This window comes from Cyphomyrmex costatus, unplaced genomic scaffold (assembly GCF_001594065.2).
Source record: "Cyphomyrmex costatus isolate MS0001 unplaced genomic scaffold, Ccosl1.0 scaffold18, whole genome shotgun sequence".
Classification (NCBI taxonomy): Eukaryota; Metazoa; Arthropoda; class Insecta; order Hymenoptera; family Formicidae; genus Cyphomyrmex; species Cyphomyrmex costatus.
This window is the reverse complement of record NW_017275824.1, coordinates 1,450,657-1,475,088: the sequence shown is the minus strand read 5'-3', so window position 1 is coordinate 1,475,088 and position 24,432 is coordinate 1,450,657. Positions and strand designations below refer to the sequence as shown.

At 35.2% G+C, this 24,432-nt stretch overlaps 1 protein-coding gene and 1 pseudogene across 1 annotated transcript; both read left to right on the top strand.

Moving 5' to 3' along the window:
- Positions 1-659: 659 nt before the first annotated feature.
- Positions 660-4,334, top strand: dpa (disc proliferation abnormal). Its single transcript, XM_018537643.1, has 8 exons — positions 660-837; positions 924-1,243; positions 1,312-2,207; positions 2,669-2,991; positions 3,064-3,341; positions 3,424-3,824; positions 3,914-4,124; positions 4,239-4,334. The coding sequence occupies exons 1-8, from the start codon at positions 678-680 to the stop codon at positions 4,332-4,334; spliced, it is 2,685 nt and encodes an 894-aa protein (XP_018393145.1). The 5' UTR covers positions 660-677.
- Positions 4,335-7,571: 3,237 nt separating this feature from the next.
- LOC108772109 (uncharacterized) lies at positions 7,572-18,511 on the top strand (annotated as a pseudogene).
- The last annotated feature ends 5,921 nt before the right edge of the window (positions 18,512-24,432 follow it).

Here is a 24,432-nt window from a genome sequence, read left to right as displayed (position 1 = left end):
CTCCGCGCTACGATCGCGAGATTGAATTTCTCTCGATCTCCTCGTGGTCGTCGCGCCGAGGATGCGTTCCAGCTTTACTCGTGAGCGTCCCGACTTGTCCGTGAAAATTCACCGTCGTTGTCGTCACACTTCGGCCCAGCCATCGATTTTCCCTTTAGAGCTCGTAGCAGAAACGCTCGCTCTAGCCCTCCGGTGATGCACGCGCCAATAAATGCGATCATACAGCCTGAACGTAGCCGCGGATACCGCCTGCGCGCTCCGATTTTTTATACACCTAGCGACATCTGCCGGTGAAATTTGGTATCTTTCCCAGCTACAATTTATTCGGATTCCAAATATTTCAAATGATGATAAATTAGATCTTTTATTATTTATCAATTCTTGCAGGAATTAAGCCCCTTACTCGATGAAAAATGGTCGAGATGGCGTTATTAGGAAATTAATTTTTACTATGAGAAAGTCAACTACCAGCGCGAATTCTGATTGGGTACTGCTTTTCCGTCAAGGTGTGAACCCGCCCTAATGGAGGTCTATCGCGTCCTCTCGTCAAGTTTGAATTCGCGCCTCGCGGGAATGCGCGGGAAATTGAGTTAATTGAGTGGTTTATGGAGGTTATTCACATCTGCTTGAGCGCTTGAATGATTTTTGGCCGTGTGAAGTCTTAATCTCCGTCAACAATGTCAAGTCCTATTCGACCGCCGAGGACTCCTGCCCCTCAAGATGATCGTTCACCGAATGGCTCACTGAGCCGCACACCGAGGCGGCAACCTCAGACTCCAACTTCCAGGACTCCCTCGGTCGCCGGAACACCCAGAGTTGCCGGCTCTGCCAGACAAGGTTGAAGAATATTCATTAATTATCTTTATTAAAAAAAAAAATTACGCATTGTATTTAAGCTGTTACATTGTTTTTGTCACACATAGGTACACCTCAGAGAAGACCAGGTAACCAACCTATAGACACCCCGTTACGATGGGGCAACCGTCAAACACAAGAGACCATTGCACCGTCGTCAGAAGGCTTATCATCTATGCCACTGTCTTCTCCGAATCGACAACTACAGACAAGTCCTCTTGCTACTGGTATGAGTGACATAGAACTGTCGTCTCCACTAAATTATGGAACTCCTAGTTCCTTGGCATCGATTCGTACTCCTCGTAGTGGTGTCAGGGGTACACCAATGCAACAGAGACCAGACGTCCAATCTGACAGACGCGTGCGGCAAGTTAACGTGCATGAAACTGTAAGTTAAAATGTATATGTCAGTATTAAGGTAAATAAAATCAGTAAATTATCAAATTTTATTGGCAGATACTAGAGAATGATGAAGACAGAGATAGGACGTCTGAGGGTGAGACTGGCCCACAATTGATAATCTGGGGCACAAGTGTCATAGTGGATTCTATCAAGCAGCAATTTAGACGATTTATTACATATTTTATTGATCCAGAAGCAGAGAATGATGAATTACCTGAAAACATGAATCTATCAGAACCGCTCTACATACAGAAACTTGAAGAGATACATATATTAGAAGAACCCTATTTAAATATAAACTGTGCTCATCTCGAGGCTTTTGACTCACAGCTTTGTAATCAGTTGGTATTGTATCCTCAGGAAGTTATACCAGCATTTGATTTAACTGCGAATGAAATATTTTTTGAAAAATTCCCTGGGGCAGCATTGGAACATTCCATTCAAGTACGTCCTTATAATGTTGTAAGGACCACGAGTATGCGTCTTCTGAATCCAGAAGACATAGATCGATTAATTACAATTACTGGAATGGTTATTAGAACATCAAATATCTTGCCGGAAATGCGTGAGGCATTCTTTAAATGCATTGTATGCTCCTTCACGACAACTGTGGTCATTGACAGAGGTCACATAGCCGAGCCCACAGTGTGCACTCATTGCAACAATAATTTCTGCTTCAGTTTGGTACACAATCGTAGTCATTTCACCGATAAACAAATGATCAAGTTGCAAGAGTCACCGGATGATATGCCAGCTGGTCAAACTCCTCATACAGTAGTACTTTTTGCACATCATAATCTAGTTGATGCTGTTTCACCAGGTGATAGGGTTTCTGTCACTGGTATCTATCGCGCTTTGCCGATACGCGTTAATCCTCGGCAAACCAACGTACGGGCCATCTACAGGACACACGTTGACGTTGTTCACTTTAGAAAACAAGATTCAAAGCGGTAAACATTTCTAATTTTAAAAATAAACTTGGAAAGAAAAGGGCACTAGGTTTATCGGACACGATTTATCGGGTCCAGTACACCTGGAAAAAACGATAAATCGTAATCTTAATTTGAAGTTGCCACTGATTTCAATACAAGTTCCAACTATCTCAGCCCAAGGTGTGACGTCGACCCATTTAACACAATTATAATAAATAAGTTTTGGTTGATATACATCAGCGTTTGCATAAAGTTATCTGCGCTTGACTCCTAGTGCCCTTTTCTTTTCAAGTTTATTTTTGAATTGTACAGGAGTTTTTGTTATCTAAGAATTATTATATGTTTCTAATTTTGATTTTATTTTACATTTTCATAAAATTTTTTATCGTGATTTATGTATACATACACACATACATATGTTCTAATATTAATTAATATATTATATTATTAATTTTTGTTATGGTTTATTGCATATGAAGATTGTATGAACAAGAGGATGGCAAGCGCCATGCATTTCCGCCAGAAAGAGTGGAGTTGTTAAAATTACTGTCAGAAAAGGAGGACATATATGAACGATTGGCGCGGCACATTGCTCCTAGCATCTATGAGAATGAGGATGTCAAGAAGGGTATATTGCTACAATTATTCGGTGGTACGAAGAAAGAGCAAAACGAACGAACTAAGAAATATTTCCGGTCTGAAATTAATATACTTCTATGCGGGGATCCGGGTACAAGTAAATCACAACTGTTACAGTTTGTCTTCAATTTGGTACCGCGCTCACAGTATAGCAGCGGAAAGGGTAAATAATTCTTCATAGTGATAATTCAAATCTGATTTTAGCTTTTATTCTTATCTTACATTCTTCTCTCAGGTTCCAGCGCTGTGGGCTTAACCGCCTTCGTAACGAAAGATCCGGAAAGCCGTCAATTAGTATTGCAAACTGGCGCTCTGGTGCTTGCAGATAACGGTATCTGTTGCATCGACGAATTCGATAAAATGAACGATAGTACACGCTCGGTACTGCACGAAGTTATGGAACAACAAACACTGAGTATTGCGAAAGCAGGTATCATTTGTCAGTTGAATGCGAGAACCAGTATTCTAGCAGCGGCTAATCCTTGCGAGTCGCAGTGGAATAAAAATAAGACAGTAAATATATCTATCAAATTATATATCTGATATTTTAGATCAAAGAGAGAGCAATCTTATGAAATGTTGCACTTGTTTTTAGGTAATAGAGAACGTTATGTTGCCACACACATTGATGTCACGTTTTGACTTAATTTTCCTCATGTTGGATCCCCAAGACGAAATATTTGACAGGAAACTTGCCAGGCATTTGGTATCGTTGTATTATAAATCTGATTTAGAAGAAGAAGACGACATTGTGGATATGAGTATTCTGCGTGATTACATAGCTTATGCCAAGGAACACGTACAACCTTCTCTTAATGAGGAGAGCCAACAAAGATTGATCCAAGCTTACGTCGATATGCGTAGAGTAGGCAGCGGTCACGGACAAATTACGGCTTACCCGAGACAATTGGAATCGCTGATAAGACTCGCCGAAGCGCACGCTAAGATGCGATTCAGCAATGTAGTGGAGATCATGGATGTCGAGGAAGCTTGGAGGTGAGAACGGACAAAATGTAGTTAATAAATGTTAAAAAATAAAATAAATATTAGAAATAAATATTTAATACACAATTCTTAATTATCAGATTACATCGTGAGGCATTGAAACAATCTGCTATCGATCCACTGAGTGGTAAAATCGATATTAGTATCTTGACGACTGGTATGTCATTAGCAGCGAGAAAACGAAGGCAAGAGCTAGTAGAGACGTTGAAAAAGCTTATCAAGAGTAAGGATAAAGTACCGACATTAAATTATCAGAAGATCTTCACGGAATTGAAAGAATCATCTAGCACGGTAAGTTTATTTATTTATCCATGCATCGTTTGTTATTTATTTACATTGTTATTATTCTATTATTTAATATATGTTGCAGAAAATGTTCGTTCAATTTTGCACTTTATTTTTTAGTTGGTGACGCGCGAGATGTTTGAGGATGCTCTGAAAGAGTTGCAGGATGATGGTGTTGTGATTGTAACAGGAAAAAATTCCATTCGTGTTTGTTAAAAATATTTACTTTTGCGTTATACATTCTTTAGAATGGTAATATTATGAAAACGTAATAACTAATAATCCATTGGTACTATAAATCTTATGAGAAATTATGTTAGAATATTTTTTTTATCGCAATTTTTATTTTTTGAGACATATTAATAATAATGAAAAATATTCTGTACTACCTAAGTATAAAAAATTATTTACGAATATATAAATATTTTTTATCTTTGAACCTCTGTTTTCTAAATTGGTATTTTTGCCTTTAGTAAAATAACAGGCATTGTACATATATTTTAAAATTTATAGTACTTTCTTGCACGTAGAGTATTTCCATTCAATATTCTAAATTTAGTTTTGCTTTATATTATATTATTGAAATTTTTTTCGGTATGAAGATTAAATTTGCGATGACTAGAATTTAAAAAGGTATGCCTTTTGTATTTTTCAATAAAAATATTTTGAATCAAGATTAATTGATAATCAGCTTTACAAAATTGCTATCGAAATTATTTGCACGGCAAAAGATACCTTTGTTTCAGCTATGCTTCAATTAACAATATAACAGTAAAACGCATATTAAATGCTATCAACTATTTGAAACGTCTTATGTAGACGGTTTGTATACATATACAATTCACGCCTACGCTTTGTGCGCGGGCGTCTCGACGGAGGCGTCGTACTATGTTTTGCTCTTGCGATGACCTTGGAAACTCCCACACTACTTTCAGCGCCGGATAGTTTGGTGGGGATATTCGTTCATCGATGTTCCAACCACCCACACCTGGCGATTTTCATCCTTCTGAACTACGATGCTCGCTGTTCCCGGAGCGATCAATGGTGAGGAAACTCAAGTTTCTCCAAATTATCGTATCCTAGCAATCGAAGCGGAATTCAATTAAATTTAACGATATCAGAATCGCTTAATTTTATCTTTCGTGTTAAAGTACGATATAGAATATGTATATATATACTGGATGTTGTACGCACTATGGATACATATTGTATTTCGTGCGCGAATCTATTAAACTATTTTTTAGAATTTTTGTTTCCTGTAATTCTGGGGGAGGAAAATATATATAATATATTTTCTATAATTTAGAAAAATTAACAATCTATTTAATTTTCGCAGCGGATTGTTCGCACTTTTTTTTTACGTAAGCGTCTCGAGGGATTAAACTATAATTTAGTTGTAACGGGAGAAGTTCAAGTGGGACATTACTTTTTTTCGGTAAATAATTGATCTTGTTCAAGTAACTTGATCATTAAAAATAAATCGAATAATTAATATTTCAGTTACTAACAATCCACAAAATATTCTTCATCTCACACGTATCTCGTAACTGCATGTAATTGAAACTTGTGTCATACTCAAAATTTAATTTTCGCATATTGTATTCGTTAAAACAGATTTACACCTGAGTATCACGCAGGTATCATTCACCCTTGCTGTTCATCATTAAAAGGGTAAAATATATGGAGAATGGAAATGTAAAGTCCTAATGACATTTTCTCTCCCTCTTGTGCCCCGTGCAATACGGCTTCGATTTCAAACTTCTTCAATATCAAACGAAATTCGATATATTCCGCTACAAGTGTATACCGGTTTGGCTGTGCAAGTGTCCAATTTCAATAGTTATTTGAAATGCTCGGTGATGACTAACCCATTGCTCATTCCATTTTTGCTGGTGTTGTTATGTGAAGAGTGTCGCGGACACGCGCAACTCGTCCCCATAGAGATTTACACACGTGAATTGCACACACCCGTGCACCGTCATCTATGAACGGCCAGTACGTAACCGACACAGTTGCACGGTCGCACGTGTGCGCGCGTAACCGACGAGGGAGGAAGAGAATGGGTTCGCGCACAGAAAGGGGATGGCGAGGGGGTGAATCGAGGAAGAAGACTCGTTAACAAGCCAGAGGAAAGGAGACGGAATGAGACAGGAGTGGGGGTGTTCTCGATCGTTAAAGCGGCATGGCTGCCCCCACCGCTCATTCCCTCACGCCCAAGCAGCCCATTCATAAAGTTGCGTTCGCTAATTCTTAGCATCCCCCGTTCAACGTTTCCCCGGCGTCGCGCAAATATAGGGTGATTTCGACAACGAAAAATGATACGTGCGATTCCCTTTCTTAGAATTTTTATTCGCATTTACTTATACAAAATGGAACAGAGAGTAGACGAACGATAAGTCGCAGCAAAAGATTAGACGTCGATAGAATGTAGATCACGATTTGGACTGCTCGATATATCGCGCGATACTTCACAAATGCGGATTTTTTCTATATTAAATCAGGGTTGCGATTATGTAATATTCTCCCTCAGGCGGAAACGCCAGGAGTGAAAAACTTTTTCGTCACTTTCCATGATAAAAATGTTCACTTTTCGTGTTCCCACTTGGGGAGAAAATTACATGAACCTAATCTTCAGAATCTTAAATATTTGATGATATAATAAATCAAAAAGTTTCCAATCTTATTCGTCGAAATAGTATAGAGAATTTTAGGTACAGTGTTGGATGGGAAATTTTGTGTATCAAAAATTCAATACCTTTATTATTATTAAATCATCAATAATTTAATATTCTGTTCATTCGGATCATTTAAAAATGTTATATTGTTATTACTGTTAAATTCATAAATGTCAGAATATATCCAAATTAAATCATTTTTAATTATTTATGTAGGTCGTCGCTACTCCTACGCAGTATGTCGATAATTTAACTAAAACAATTTTATTCAATAAATTTTGTTAAATTTGACTCATTTAGTTTATTTACTGAATATTGATACTATTTAAATAACTATACAGAAATAGGTTGATTTTTCATACATTTCGACATGAGAGTAAAAATAATAAAATGTTATTTAACTCAACGGATTGAGTTATAATTGCTCCTTTGGTATCTAACATCTTACAGTATAGGGTTTTTACAGTGACGTAATACTGATTTTATTGTTGGCTTGGCCTTCTGCTCTTGTATATCATACATAAATTAACCACATCTATTTTATCGCAGCGAGGTCATTAAAGATTCGTGCCAATTAAAGATTCATTGATGATTAACGATCCATGACGTGATTCGCGTGAGAGGATTGACCGCGTCTGGTCGCGTCGCGCTTCTGCGCGGCTCCAACGCAACACCTGTTCCTCGGGATGAGACCTGACTTGCCCGATCGACCCTGGCTGAAGGTCATCGTCGTCGTCGTCGTCGTCGCCTTCGTCGTTGCGGGGTGGGAACGGGTGAGATGCCGCAGTGCTCCCGTGAGCGAGCAAATAAAAGGCCGCCCAGCATTGAGCGGGCGCTTCCATTCATGGTTTCCGGGCGCAGGCGTACAGCGAGGAAACCGCATGGTGCTGCCCGGGGAAGGGGTTCGTGAGAAGTCACCTACGCAGAGCCCCCGGCATTGTGATGCGTGGGCGACGTGGGTGATTCAGAGGTAGAGCGAGCCGGAGTAAAGGGCGGACGTTCTGTTCCTCGCGCGCCGGCCCGGCTCGTCATCCCTGGCTCGTCGCGTCAGAGGGTGGCACACGCGGCTTCCTTCAAAGAAAGCGGCTCGCTCTCCAATTGATATCTTGTGCGTCGGCATCTCGCGGTCCGCGTGGTGCAGCTTCACACCGCTTCTCTGCCGGCCGTAGTTCCTGTGACGTGCGACGTGCCCACGCTCGTTGACACGTCAAGTGAGTTCCGGGGCTCTCTTTGGAACGTACCTTCCCCGGGCAAACTACCTGGGATCCTTGTGCCAAAAATACGCGAGCGGGTATCGCTCAGCAGCTCGTCGAGGATGCGGCGCGGGAAACTCGTGGAACATACCCGATCGCGTATAGACGATTGTTCTCGAACCTTTTAACTTGCACCCTGTTACTTTTTTTTTTTTTTAATCTTCGCGTTTTTTTGTGCATCACAGGAAGATTGCATCTTTCACGCCAAAACAACGGAAATAAAGTTATGTGGACTTTTGCGTGAAATGTGACTATATTCACAATTCTGACGAACGCTTTCCGGCTTGATAATTTTTGTAAAAATTCGTGTGTTGATTGTCATTTCGTGGATCCTCTATAGAGGTAATTAATAATACAATTCTTAAGTGCTCATCTTCTTAAAAGCATTATATTTCTTTTGAATGTTTGGTCTTCCTAAATTGCTACCTGAGTTTAGTCTCAAGTCGTAAGAAATTGACTTTAGTTGCAGTCGAATGTAAGAAAGATTATCGATCATGAGAGATTAGATAGAAAGTCCATTTTGTTCTCACAATCGTAATCCTATTGGTCTATACTCACCTTCGTTAAATTTTAATTTTATAAAAAAGATATTCTATTAAAAAAAACGATTGATATCAATTATTACTTAATAATTTTTACTAATTGTAAAAATATTTTCTCACGAAAGCATGCGTTAAATGCTAGCCGTTAGGCCTGATTAGAGACTCCATAACTCAACAAACACAATTAAACATCAAAAAAAAATAAAAAATAATTTTATTTTGATTTGTAACTCTAATAATTAAAAAATTGATTTGATGTTTCTTGGGAGTCGAACCATGAGTAATGAATTTGGCAAAACAAGAATAGAAAAAAAGAATACGTAGTGTTTCTTTTTGTATACTATCTTATTTTAACTTATGTTATCTTATTCATTTCTTAAAGTTAATTGACAAGAACGATGCACAGGCCGATCAAAAATTTATCGAAGCTCTAGGCTCAACGAACGCGACTATTCTTACTATTAAGTAGTCGAGCTCAAGCATTACAACGGACGATTCCTCATGCTTTAGCTAGTCGAATTCGAAGAGAGTTCGCAGTTCTCCTCCCGGCGTAGTTGTAAACATGCAAAGATTCTACTCTTCTGCATCTGATACGAGAGATCAACTATACTGCGTCAATGTCCAATCGTCTAGGGCTTTAATCCTGGGGAGATACACATCCCGGAGCATAGACATCCCGGAAAGCATGCTCGCCACACACCAGTACGATTGCTTCGTGGAGAAACGCTCATACGAGAGGTGAGATTTGATTTTCGGCCACACATGTAACAGGGTTGCCACAAATTTGAAAAACAGGGAAATTGAAAACGATCAGAAAAATCAAGGAAAAGTTAAGAAATTTTGCAAAATTTCTGAAAAATAAGAATTCATGACTTTAAAAAACGTTAATATACATATATCACACCTACATATTAATTAAATGCAAGAAATATCAGTAACAACAATAATTAATTGTGTTATCTTAAATTGCTCTCTCAATAACGTATTTGACAGTTTCCAAATTAAGAGAGATGAAAATACAAAAAATTTTAAAATTATTCACAAAGCTGGAGAAAATCAAGAAATTTTATTTAAAACTCAGAAAAAACTATGATGAGGAATTTGTGACAACCTTATATCGTTTGTTCGTTATTTGTCGTTGATTATCATCGTTCCACTTCGCTTTATCACATTAATCCTATGAGCTATCATCCTGCTGTACTTATATCCAGTTCCACCAATATAAACTTTAATCTCAGTTTAATGTCTCAATTCAATCTGAATTCAATTCAATACTTTTACCTTTTTCGAATTTTTAAAATTAGGAAAAGATAAACAGAAAGCTAAACTGAGATTAAAGTTAATTTACATTGGTGGAAGCAGGTATTAGTCGCTTTCGTCTTCTTTACGTATCTTACGTCACGTTGTTCGCGATTTTCCGCTACTCATGTAGCCGTGAAACGTTTCAATGGTGCGGCATTGAAACGCGAACGAGAGCGAAAGTGGCAGGCGACGTCATTCAGCCCACCGATGAAAACGAAGGCGGCGCGGATTTCGACCGTTCTTATCAGAAAATATGTCGACACAGGCTCTGCAAAGCTTACTAAATGTTGCAGATTTAGTTAAATGTTAAAATCTAAAAATACAGAACGCCTTGATAACGTAATGTTGCCGAGGATTCATGTCAACTCGCTGTAAACGTGGAAACTCTTACTACTTATCTTGTAATTTTAATTGCATTGATCGACAAAACAATTTCAGTTAAGTAACTTTAATCAGAAAAAATCATTCTTATAGTTTTTTTATGCATTGAGAAAATATTCTATATCACAATAAGTCTAAAAAAAAAAAAAAAAAAAAAAATTTCTCGAAAACACATCCTTAAAAGAAAAGAAATTGACATCCTGAAAAAGTACGTATTTTGAGGAGATTTTTACCTTATTTTTCTAAAAAATCTGACGCAGATAGAATATTTTTACTTATGAATTTAGATTCAACATGTTAAAGCTGTAAGAAATACCTATTTTAATTAGAATTATTTAATCATATTATGTTGGGTCTATTTATAGTGTAAGAAGATATGTTTTCTTATATATCATATAGACCTATTGAGACAAAATTTCTTTTTTAACTTTTTCTTCCCTCTCTTTCTCTCTTTTTTTCTCTCTACGCACAAGTACCAAGAAATTACAAATAAAGCGATAAATGCGTATACAAAGTAGAGAGCAATTATGTTTATTCCTTTTTTTTCTAATTACGTATAAAAACAGGAATTTCTAGAACTCTCGCATCCTCCAGCGTAACAATTTACAGATTGAATTTTACGTAGAAAATCACGCGGAAAAAATGAAGCTCACGAGAAATCGTCGGTATGGTGCTCTTCAAATATCGCTTGATAAAAGTGAAATAAAAATTCTCGAATAAACGAACAAATCGATACGCGAGCATACAAAGGCATTTTGATACAAACGAAATTTGATCGAGCCATGTCGAGAGACAACGAAAATATACAGCATACCCGTGTATATTTTGGGTAAATATTGTCGAATCACGCATGCCCGCCTCTTCGCAGGGTGGCATGATCCTCTCTGGTGCGCGTATGTAATAACGCTCATAGAATGGTACGCAGCGTGTCGCAGGTATACGGCCATTTTACTTTCTCCTCCTTCCTGACCCTCGAGAGGAAAAGCGGATCCGACCTTGGTCGCCATGGCGATTTCAAGGATATTACCCTCCGTATTCGCGACAGAGCATTCCGGAAAAGATACTTCGATATACCGTTCGATATAAAATTGGGTAAAAAAAAATTAATGAAAACACAACGCATGAATGCGACTTTTATTAATTTTGATCCTTAACTACGACATATGCGTGCTGGTCAAATCGATAGCAGATGCTTATCACGTACAATGTATGTGTGTCTTAATTGAGATGAATATAGGAGGGTGACTATGCGCAGTATTAATAATACATTTATAAACTCGTTTCCTAGTTTTAAAATTTAAACATTGGGATGTAATAGTTTTTAAACGAAGAATGTTTTAAGTTGATTAATGAAATTATTCAAAATTTGCACGTGTTCAAGCATATATCGTGATATATAATAACAAAGGTATATACATATCAATCCTGTTCTTCGTATAATTCTCCATTCATACATTTCGATAAAATTTATACAATTTAAGATTTCTCTTTACTCAACATTATGATTTCAGAAGCAAGAAAATACATGATAAAAATTCTTGCAAATTATATTTAAATAGAAATATTTTTTAATAAAACAACTTGTATAAATAGATAAAAATGACTTATTATTAGATGTAAAATGTATACCGAAAACTGTGTGTTCTTGTTTCAAAGAATTAAATCATATATATTTCAAATTAAACTTAATATACCTCCCCGGTCAAGAACAAATTTGAGTATATATATTTCTCTCTCTCTCTCTCTCTCTCTCTCTCTCTCTCTGTATATACAGGATGTCCCAAGAGTTTCTTCCAATCGCTTTTGTGTAGATAGAGCGAACTAAATTGAGTTGAAAAGTCCTCTACCCCTTTACAAATTTTGCAATGGTTAACGAGATATTAATTAATTTAAAGGTAGCCGATTATAGTGATCTTTAATAATTCTTTTCTCAAATGCTATCAGCTTTACAGAAAAACATCAAGGGACAAAAATTGTGTATCTTTATCTCATAGAATTAAAAATTTTTTCAGAATTTTTTGTTAACTTTTCAGTACTGCATTTTCTTATTGGCAACTTTTTTTTACCAACATAATTATTTCATTTTCAATCGTGTATGTACAATTTATTTTATGTTCAAAATTATTAGTTATTTATTAATAAATGAAAAAAGGGAATTTTTTAAATATATTTTATAAGCTAGTTTCTATCAAATATCGTTTTATTAAAATACATTTTTATATTAACACATTTTCCAAAAATTTTTATTGTGTACTTATTTTGCTTTTAATGTCACAATCTAAGAGTGCTGAATGAATAGGAGTCTTAAAATTACTTGCTTTTACATTTACTACACAATCATGCAAACACCATCACAGAAAACGAAACTTCCAATTTGATTTTTCTAATAGATGTGAAGTCACGAGAAAATAACACGCTGCTGTTTTATCGTTAAAACGATTTCTTTCTCGAAATGTTGCAAAGAGAGAATACTAACGACTACAAGTTAATCTTGGTTTTAATATAGTTTTAGCAAAGCAAGGGGACGATTTTGAAATTAATCCAGAGGATATATCGTGCGGTATAAATATACAGACTTGTTGCTTATTACATTTTTTATATGAAAAGCAAACTTTTCCATGGCAAAATTAAATACTGTTTGTACACAAAATGTTAACATAGGAATATATTGAATAGAGACAAAAGTTCGTAGCGTTACTTTATGTCTACTTATGCGTTACTTATTTGCATTATGTCTACATTATGTTTAAAAAAAATGGCAATTATACCATTGGATAAGGCAAAATTACAGCTTTAAAATCTGTTTTTTTAATTGCGGTACAATGATTTTTATTTATGAGTTATGAGTAATTAAAGTAACAATGCTCTTTTTATTTAACCCGCCATAATTTAATAACAAAAAATCTGAGAGATCACTATTTTTTTATAAGAAAAAATTAATTTCAAGTTTAGTACTAAAAATTATAATTTTTAGAAATAAGACACACTGTATAATCCGAATATTATACTCAATGACCTCATCATAATTGTGAGACAAATCCTTGTCAACAACGCGAGAACTGATCAGTTTAGTTCGGTGCGAACAAAAGACCGTGGTGGTTTAAATACCAACAAGTTTCCTTGCAAAAGCTCGTTTCGAGAAAAGAAAAAGGTAAGTTGCCATATCGACGAAGTAAAAATTACAGCCGACCGTTCGAATGAAATTTTGATGTATTTATCGGTCCCTAAATTTTGAATAATACTCAATAATAGATTTATAATGCAATCACGAAAAAGTGCTCAATACTTTGTACAGTGAATCTTAAATTTCTAGCATATTATTTCTTTCGATTAGTATGATGTTCTTTTGTCGATGTGCAATCGATTTTTCTAGAAATCTCAAGAAAAATTATCATTTATATTGTTTTAAAATTTAACGGCATATATTTTTCAAACTTATTTATAGCTTCCCATTAACAGGACAGGATTGTTATTGTCAGTCATGCAAATATGTAATAAAAATGCATAAATGCAGCATAAATTCAATAATGTTTCGTGCACGATAATAGAAATCGCAATAATGTTCATACGCGACGTGAAATACGTTTTTATATGTATGTACATCAAATAGGTATTCGATAAAGCTAGCGCGTTTAGCAAGCAGGGCATTTTTGCTCAAGGTTAAAACTGTTACAATTTCAAAGAGAACAATCTTGTTATCATATATAAATAATATCTTGAGAGAATTATTGCATTTTTTTCGTTATGAATAAGTGTAAAGGTTATTATGTCTCCACTATTCTCTTCTTATTGTGTCCTTGTTAGTAAGAATACACACACACACACACACATTATATAATTATATATAACTGTTAAAAGAATTCAAATAGCTTTTTAAAGAATAAAATTTTACTTTAAAAGCTACGAGAAAATTTTACTTTAATTTTAAAAAATCCCAATCGCAATCCGTCAAGTCTTTTTTTTGGCGAACTGTTATTGATTTTCGCTCGTTCAAATATAATACTTATCTTGCTCCTAAGAGTTAAACTTTATTAAATCCCGAAACTCAGTAGATTTTCTAGATAAAGAATTCAATCTGATATTCTTGTAAATCCAAGTTGCGCGCGCGCGCGTATATTATCGATAAGATAACAATCATTATTTATAATAGAAAACAGCAATTATTGATAAAGTTAAAGTATAAGTACTGATCACAGTATTTTAATAGCTCATTATAATTATTGTTTCAGGAAAACAAGATTTTTCACTCGTACACAGGAGACCTCCTTGGAACTCTACCAGCAATTTTTGCCCGCCACAATGAATCAATTAAAATCTCCTCGCAACCGAATAGATTGCAACCGCCATTCCATGCAAGTAAGTAGTCTACCAAATAATTTGTAATCTTGCAGAATAATATTTAAACCGTATCATTAATATGCTAAAAATTAATAAAAATGTTTCTTTTATAAATATTTATAGTATTTCACAACACTCTTTGACTCTCACTTTGAAGAGTGAATCTCATTCTTAGAGATTGAAAATTGAACCACCCTTTTTCAAGACTAGCTCAATTTTCACTCTTTAGAGTGATATTCCACTCCAAAGAATTTAGAAAACAAGTAAGCATGGAAATAAATATGTCAAACATTGTTTGCTTTATAACTCAATCCTTGTTAAAAACTATAGTATAATAATGACGCTGCATGTAACATGGACCTAGGATTAAAATAATAAAAGTTGTTCCTCAAATAAACCATAAAAATTTTAGCATACATTTGTTATTTTTCCATTACGGAGAATTTTACATTTTTTTCACTGCCAATTGTTTCAGCTTACAAATAAGTCACGAAAACAAGATGATCAACATTTTACGCCAAGGAAGTTTACAAGCGCTAAGAAAATTCGCTCATTTCCGGATTCTAATTCAGATCGCTTCCTGAAACCATTTCCACCGGGAAAACTATCGCAGCAGCATTCCAAGGATTCGTTAAGTCATTCGATTCTCAATCATGTAGATTCCTTGAACGAATGTCCAAAACTGTACAGTCCAAGACCTACGATTGCCAGTTCATTAAGCTGTTCGAGTGAGAGTCGGTCAAGCTCATCGGAAGATAATTTAGCGAATTATTCGCCAATTCACCAGCTGGATACCGATTCACCAGACCATTTCGAGTATTTTCGAATGTTTGAAGATGCTAGCGTAACGGATGTACTTGGTCCAAATTTCTCAGGAGGTAATTACCGAAACGAGAGCTGCAAGGCAAATTATGAGACGTTCGAAGATCTCAATATGAATCTTCTGAAGATCGATTTATTGGACGATATGTCCTCCAGTCAACTCATACATGAGGAACATAGCCCAAAAGCTCAGGGAGATGTGCTCAACGATTCATTAATAACTTTGATGACGAAAGATCTGGAGAAAGATGAGAGTGATATAATTGTACCGTCACGAGAGCAGCAAACTCGTAGCCCAAGTAGTCAAAGGGATTCATCCGATTTGCCATTGATACCATTGATGTCAGAAGAATTAGAGGCAGAGAATGAAATAAAGAAGGAAAATTACTCGGGACAGCGGTCACCTACCAACGAACAATGGATTCATAGCTTAAATGTAGAGGAGAATGCGGTCAAAATATCGATGGTAAATAAGGAAGAGGCGACGAAGGAAGCGGGAGAGCATCGATCGTTCAATCATTCTATAAAAGCCACATCAATGGCGTCATATCGATGCAATAATCATCCACGCACTCAACTATTTTACTGTCGGACTTGCTGCAAGACGATCTGCAAGGAATGCGCCATTCATTGCATTCATAAACATGTAACGGTAGAGTTTACAGAATTCCTCGAAATCGCTCAGCGTCAGGCCGAAGAGGTGCTGATCGAGGCCTATCTTGGGATCGACGTCCTCGTGGATGATATGGAAAATATGGGGGTGAGTGAATTAATTGCTTGAGTCAATTAATTATGTTACATCGTAATATTATGCTTCTTTTGCAGTTGGACATAGCAGCATTAGATCAGAGAACCAGGGAGGCGCTCACTGATGTGAAGTTTTTTTCACGTAGAATGTGGTCCGCAGTGGAAGAAAGGGAGAAGAAATTGTTTAAACAAATTGTGGAAACGCGTCGATGGAAGTACGAGGTTCTTCAGGAGAAGTACATGAATTTAAAAGAGGATAAGGCACGACTAGCACAAGCTATTAGTGCACTCAAGTGCGCCATCCAAGAGGCGAGATCTTTCCCTGATGATCTTTTACAAAAAAAAGATATGGTATTAGCTGAGGTAAATATTTTATCATACATAAAATTTAACTTTTCCTACAAGTATTGAATATTTATATGCAGTTGTGCCTCAAAAAATTATTAACATCTTTCTAATATTATTAACATATTAATATTATATTTGTTTGCCAATTTAATTTGTGATATTGTTATTTCAATTCGGCTTATGAATGTGTTTCAAGACTGAAAATGATTTCAGCTTGTAGTTTGTAGAACAGGATATACGTATATAAATTTACATCGAAAATATTGTTTTGACACTGACGACCTAACTTGAACGATTAAGGGAGACTTGTTTCTCCTCAATTTACAAAGTCATTTTTTTAATTTTGTAGATTTGGCAGATTCGTCAAAGTCGAAAGACAAAGGCTCGGTCAGTCCGAGATGAGAATTGGATCTCCTTCAGGAGTTCCGATAACAACGTGCTGTCCGTGATCGCCAATGGGGGAAACGTTTTAGTGAACGGCCCGGGCACGATCGGGGATCGTCTACCGAATCGCGATTACAAATCGCTGCAATTGTATTTCCCGTACGGCATAAACGAGCAAATGATGCAACCGATTCCGCGCGGTCGTCCGATAACTGACTACGATCATAATATCTGTCTCCCTAATCGAAAACACGAATTGCAAGTTAAGAGCACGGACGTTATAATCCTTGGTTACTTTGGTGAGAACAATCCTGACAATCTCTGCCGTCCGTGGGGACTAATTTGCGACAACGAAGGTAACATTATAATCAGCGATAGATCTAATAATCGTATACAAATCTATCGCGAGAACGGTACGCTCATCAGAAAATTCGGGACCTACGGCAACGGCCCTTGTCAATTTAATCGTCCAGCCGGAATCGCTGTTGATGCCAGACGTCGTCTCATCGTAGTTGATAAGGACAACCATCGTGTCCAGGTTAGTGACACATTGTACTCCAGCAAACACAAACAGTAGATAATATAACTGTAATTAATTATTTGCATATGTCATATTACAATTTTGTTGAACGAGAAACTATAACTAACGCAATTATATGTTAGTGCTAATTAATGTTTGTTGAGTAATTGTTTATTCATGAATATAATATCTTTCTTTTCAAACTTGTATTTAGATTGCTAGTCGAACGTGTAAGCTACAACCGATAGAATCATCACATGTTTCAGATTCTGACAATGGAAGGCGAATTTCTGAGATCATTCGGCGAGCAGGGCGAGAAACAGGGCCAATTCTGCTACCCGTGGGATGTGGCAGTAAACTCAGCTTGCGAAATTGCAGTTACAGACACGAGGAACCATCGTGTCCAGCTATTTAGCCCTGAGGGTATTCCTCTACGCATGTTCGGCGGTCAACCACATCTACTGAGATACCTAGATTCGCCGCGCGGTATTTGTTTCAACAATGAGGGCAAGCTGATTGTCACGGACTTCAACAACCACCACGTATTGATAATTGACTATAACATGGTAGAAATGCGCATACTTAAATGTGAGAAAGAATCAAAAAGCAAGAGGCAAGATGGAGAAACCGGTGACGGACAGACTGAAGAGAATACCCCCACGTTTCAAAGGCCTCAGGGCATTATTGCTGCCGACGATGGTAGTATTCTAGTTGCAGACTCTCGTCACAATTCAATTAAAGCTTTTAATTCGGTTGGTTCGTTAATTTATTCTTATAAGCCCGGTCAGGAGGAAATGGACCGTCCATTGGGTATAGCCCTTCATTGGGATGGTAGAATGGCGTTCACGGATTATGGCCGTAATTATGTTCGCTTAGTTAAGCTGGAGCACCACATGGACCCGATACCGAGGAACGCTATCATGTTTGGTTGACGCTTTAAGTGCGTTGTTCCTATGATTTAATGGAGGCACCAGGCCAAGTTTTTGTTTATTGCGTTATGCGTATCCGAGCAGTATTCGTTGTCACGGTGATTCTATCAAAAATGAATGAAGCTATCGTAATTTTTACATTTGCAGCGTGTGGCGGGATTTTTGACGCACCAGTAAGTTGCGTTAGGCATAAATTTTTTGCCAGAAACCAAAGGAGGAAGTCTCACTTATTGGTAAAACTAGTAATTGACGATGAAAGTTAATATTTTTGCGCGCGTGAAGCCGCTCATTATACATGCAATTCCATGTATACATATACATAGGTACATTATGCACGTATCAATCGTTCCTGAAATAGACATTCGTACGAAAGCTTCTTTTCGCTTTCAGATTCTTTTCACTTCGTGTATGTGTAATCAGTGAGAAAATATTTCTCTTGCTAAAAATTTCGCCCGCGTCGCGAAATCGCTTTATATCGACGCTCAATTTTTTTATTCTAAAAAAAGAGTTGTAATTTACCATTTTCGTACATCTATAACGTTCGTTCAAATAAGATGCGATTTTTATCTTTTCCGATTAACAATTTATATATTCTCATTGTTATTTATATTATTTTTAAATTGTATTATATGTAATTGTATCATATGTAATTTTATTGTGCAATTCATTGTATCTCCTCATTGGATGGACACACGAAATGCTCACATAGCTCAGATATTTTTAGATCTTTATTCTTCATTATGTTTCATAAATGAAACAGAAAAATATTGAACCAAAACGAAGAAAGAGAATTGTACGCTATGTATTGTAAATAATTAAATGATTATACAATCGATCGACAATGCATCGTTAAGAGAAACATAGTCTCGAAAATAGTAACGAAGGAATTAATGAATTATCAATAAATCCAGATATAATCAGCGATCATGTTTTATTAATGTATCTTTATTTATTATTTAAAAGATTCGATTATTAGTCGAATTACTATAAATGCATTTCTTTTTATTTCATATGTTACTTTATGACCAATGAGTTTTAATTGTCTATTTTTACGAAATTAAATCATGAATTTAATTAATTCCAATTTCGTTGGAATTTGCATGATTCGCTTATCTTCTAAACTCATGCAATCATGCATAATGATAATCACAATTTGAAGCCAATTTCGGAAAAGAAAAAGTAGAAATTGCGATAGATTTTTAATGTATTTTTATATCTTAATTTTACACTTTTATAATATTTTTTTAAAAGTGTGTAATAAAATGTATCTGAATTGAATTATTTCATTCCTATTATTTTTTTTAACAATATTTCATGTATATAAAATACAGGGTGTTAATATATCTATCAAACATTTTTTCAATATAATTTTTATCATCGATTGTTTTCATTTCTCTTGCTTTTCTGCGTATATATCTTATATTCATTAATTTTTAGTAAAAGAGATTTTTCACAATATTTTCATTTTTATATATGTAATAAAATTATTTAGCAAATAAACTGGTGAAATACAGAACTTTCAATAGTATACGTGGAAATAATTTTGCAAAAAGTAACAGCGCGATTGTTAATTGAAATGCAACATTTTAATGTATTAATCATAATAGCTATCACATTACAAATTCTTCAAAGAATTTGTAATGTGATAGCTATTATATATAATAGATATATTAAAATTTTATGCTTTAACAACCGCGCTGCTACTCTCATTTGCCATATTATTTCCACAATTATTTAGCAAGGTAGGAGATATTTAATACAGCCTAAACTTAAATATTTTACATTTTACACAGTAATTTATTATTCAATATTTTCATAGTTTATATTTAGTGGACTTATTGATTTAGTAAACTAGGAGAACGAAGAAAAATTGTCGATCGAAAAACAGACAATGAAATATCTTGAATAAAATGTCAAACTGGATGTAAGAGCATCAAACAAAATAATGGAAAAATATCCATCCACAAAAATCAATTCTTTTTCGAATTTTTGCAGAAGCGTCACTGTTCTCTTCAAAAAGACGCCGATGAAGGCAACATATGTATATTATTAATATTAGTATTAGTAAGTAAGTTTATTGTTAAGGTAACTATACCTAATAATGTTAGACATCAATGTGATTTAATCGTTATCATGATTGAAGATCAGTACAAAGTGTGCGTGCGTACGAGAGAGAGAGAGAGAGAGAGAGAGAGAGGGGGGGGGAGAGGGAGAGGAAGAGAGACCGTTAGAAATTTCTCGTTGAGAGGAAAGCAGCAAGAGGCTGTTTTTTTCGTAATTATTTAAAAGTCTGTTTGAAATGGAAATTAAATGTATATGCATTCTTAGCGCCGTTCACGGTGCACATTTACGAATTGTACGATGTACGTATCGTACAAATATGGTCCACTGACTCTCTCACGGATCCGTTACAAATTTTCGCGAAATATTTATTAAGCATCTTCCATATACGAGTATATTGGAACAATAATAATATATACGTATTGCATTTTTCAGAAAAAATAATTCATCTGTCTCTAAGCTGCGAGATAATGTAGATTATCTTTCTCCGAAAAGAGTATCTCGCATTAAGCTAATTTCTTCTGAAATTATCTGGTTAATATTCACAATCAGAATAATGAAGTAACGTTTATACATAAACGAGAAATATTTTTAATGAAAAAGAAAGGAGATACCTGTGATGGAAGATGCGCAACTGAAAAGTATGAAAGCATTTTTATGAATGTGTAGGAAAAGTAATTCGGTATATTGCTCGAATATCTCGTAAAGTGGCGTTACTACTTCATGAGAAAATTATCTCATAGCATCTATACAGAATATTTCTTAAGTATTAATATTTTAGGAGTTGATTTTTAAGATTATTTTATAGAGAAATATTGAATACATGATTTCAACGGGCGTTAAAAATTTTGTATAATTATTGCTTTTAATTAAGCTTTTAGTAACTTTTAATAACTCATAAATAAGAAAAGATTGCTTCCAAACTCGAGTCAGTAAATAGACAATTACTTTCACTTTTTATATCTTTAGTTACCGTTTTAAGAAAAAGCAATAACGTACAATGGGGTTTAAGATTTAATACATTACTGCTTCAAGTTTATATATCAACAGAATCAAATCTCCTGACGCACTTTGAAAAAAATGTTATTCTCTTTTTATACAGAAGATTTTATCTAGAAAAAAAACATAATTTTACAAAAGTATAATTACTCTGTACATCTCTGACTCAAAGTCTTTGAGATATATTCATATGATTTTTTTTTCATCATAAAATGATAAAGAAACACAATATCCGTTTCTAAAATCTAAAAATTACATAAAAAAATTAATTTCTAATATTAATAAAAATTTCCTAAAATTTTAGGCAAAACTTAAGAGATACCCTGCATAACATGTTCGATGAAAATGTACTCATTTAACGTGTAGCGCGAAATTTCGGTTGTGTTAAACACATAAAGGAATCATGATGCGTGTCCACTTTGCGATATATTAAGCGTGACTCACGCGTCGGTATTTTTTTAAATGGATAAAAACAGGTGAGCTTTCATAAGAGGATCCGGAAGGGATCGTGAGACTTTCTTTAAACGATCTTTCATAAATGTACCATTAGAAAGAAACTTTCTACGTATATTAGACGATGTTCTCTATGTGTTATGTTCATTACATGAGATCAATTCAATCATCAACTTCTTGTTAAACCGCATCAATAATTCCCGAGGGGCTACAGATGACGGAAACGATTTTTTGTTTCTGTCTTCTTTTTTGTGTACGTTGCACGTCTTCTCTATTGCACATCATTCCAAACATTTGCGAGACCACATTTACATTCTCGCGTAGAAATTATCCTGCGTATTAAAACAGACTTTAACACTGGAACTATTAACGTAATCAAAACGACTAATTTGTGATCTTTTTTAAAATTATTTATGACAACGCACATTTTGAAATTTCTCATTATTTTTATTGCAATTTGTAAAGATCAAGATCTAAATTGATCAATTTGTTTTTTCCCCTTCATCTATTTTTGCAAAGATACGTATATAAAATTAAAATGATAGAAATTAATCATCGGTAGTTCTAATATTAAAGTAGACGTTTACGCTAACGAATCACACGATCAATACAACGACGCAGTACCGTTTGAAAAACGGGGAAAAATTCAAGCTTTTTTCTGTATGAATGTGTCCCCGCGGATGAATTGTTGAGAATACACGAAGACAGGACAAAAAAATGGAAAGGTCAACCAAATACCAAAAATAAGATTAAAAAAAACAAAAAAGAATCAAAAGTAATATACATTTGTCCGAGAAGACACTAAAAGAATGTCCTTTTCACATTCATTTTGCATATCATAAATTTGCTCATATTGCAATTACAGTTTGTTACTAGTTTTTAAGCACTAATGGAACTTTTTTGAAAGAAAAATTAACTTTCTGGGACGTGACGCATTTTTTATGTCAAGTCTTCAAGTCATGTTAATTTGTCGATGATACGTGTGCATTTTTCTTTATATGGATGAATAGAAGAGTTTTTTTTTATTGATAAGTTTGTGATATCGATTATGTGTATGTCTAATATTCTCCCTGTGTAAGATAATTAATTTTATAATGTCCTTATACATTCCTCATGATTTTGAAAAATATTCTTATGTAAAAAAATCTTACGTTGCTTATATAACATGTTTCAAGATGATATAGCTCTGGCTGCTTCACTTTTGTCTGCGTTTTCTGTTTATATGTGTAAAGCGTTGACAATGAATGTATTAGGAGCAAAATGTATGAATTGTACATGTATTTAAAAAATATAATAGACTGAGCGAAGAATAATGCACGAATTGCAGCGTTCATCGACAAATTCCTTCATATGAAAGTTTATAAGAGAATTTCTTCTTTAATAGTGCCAAATAGATATGTAATTCATGGAAAAAAAAATAAAAGAAAAAATAAAAAATACTACCTAATCGTGTAATTCAATTCACAACGTAAAACAATTAGAAAATTTACTAATTGTAAAAATGTATACAAAAATATTGAGATGGAATTTATCATATATTTTATAATTTATAAATTAATACTATATTGAGGATTAAATAGAAAAAAAAAATTTAATTGATACGTAATCGAAACAAGCTCAGTACGAATTATTGCGGTATCTTGGATGACGCAAGGGACTTGTACAGCAATTTCTTTGTCTCCTCATTGTCCTGCTATTGCACTATTTATTTCCGCACACACCCTGCATGAAATGAAATGCAATTTGCATACATGTAAGTAGGTGCAGCATTGTCGATTGCTAACTATCTGTGTCAGGACAACGATGCATACAAGAAAAGGTTGTAGTTGCGTTACGCAACGCTTGTTACGAATCAGCGTATATTTAAATTAAGTCTCATTTATTTTGCACATAGTCTTACATATCTTTACACAGTACTAATCTACACGAAAGGGCGTCGCGGAACATTGACAATTTTAGTTTTCCCAAAAATGCTGTACACGCGAAGACTTGGTGTAAGGTATTGTATATCTATAAGGCTTGTTTTATATCTGTAATGTTCAGAAATCAAACATTTATAAATTCTATATTAAATATTTTTTTTTAAACATTAAATTTGTCCATCTACTTCGCGTGTACGGCAGATCTAATTGCGCAGGTAACCCGACGGCAGCAACGAGGATAAGCTTTGCGACGGGTACGCTAAAATATTAAAAAACATGGAAGAGAAAATAACACTGTAATTCTTTCGGATTCACTGCTTCTCGGCTGGCAATGCCAAAGAACTACGCTTTTTCTTGGATCACAACACGAAAGAATCGCGGTGTTTTGGGCTCGGATCTGTTACAATTGCTCTATGACAGAGCGGAGTCGCGGATAAATCTTAATCCGCACAAATGGGTGCGATTATTATTAATCAAAGGCCCCTTCGAGCGTTATCACAAGTAGAGAGGAGAGCGGCGCGCCGAGCTGAAGTCAGCTCTCTCGCTCGCGGCAATCGAGTTCTTCCTTATTTAGAGCACGATATATGCGGAACGTCGTTATTGCAAACTGGCAAGTTGATACTCTTCTCCAGGCTGTG

Bases quoted from the DNA above. Each gene is read 5' to 3' on its own strand.
- dpa (XM_018537643.1), top strand. From the start codon at position 678: ATGTCAAGTCCTATTCGACCGCCGAGGACTCCTGCCCCTCAAGATGAT. The intron at 2,992-3,063 runs GTAAATAATTCT...TTCTTCTCTCAG, and splicing joins ACAGTATAGCAGCGGAAAGG to GTTCCAGCGCTGTGGGCTTA. The intron at 3,825-3,913 runs GTGAGAACGGAC...CTTAATTATCAG, and splicing joins GATGTCGAGGAAGCTTGGAG to ATTACATCGTGAGGCATTGA.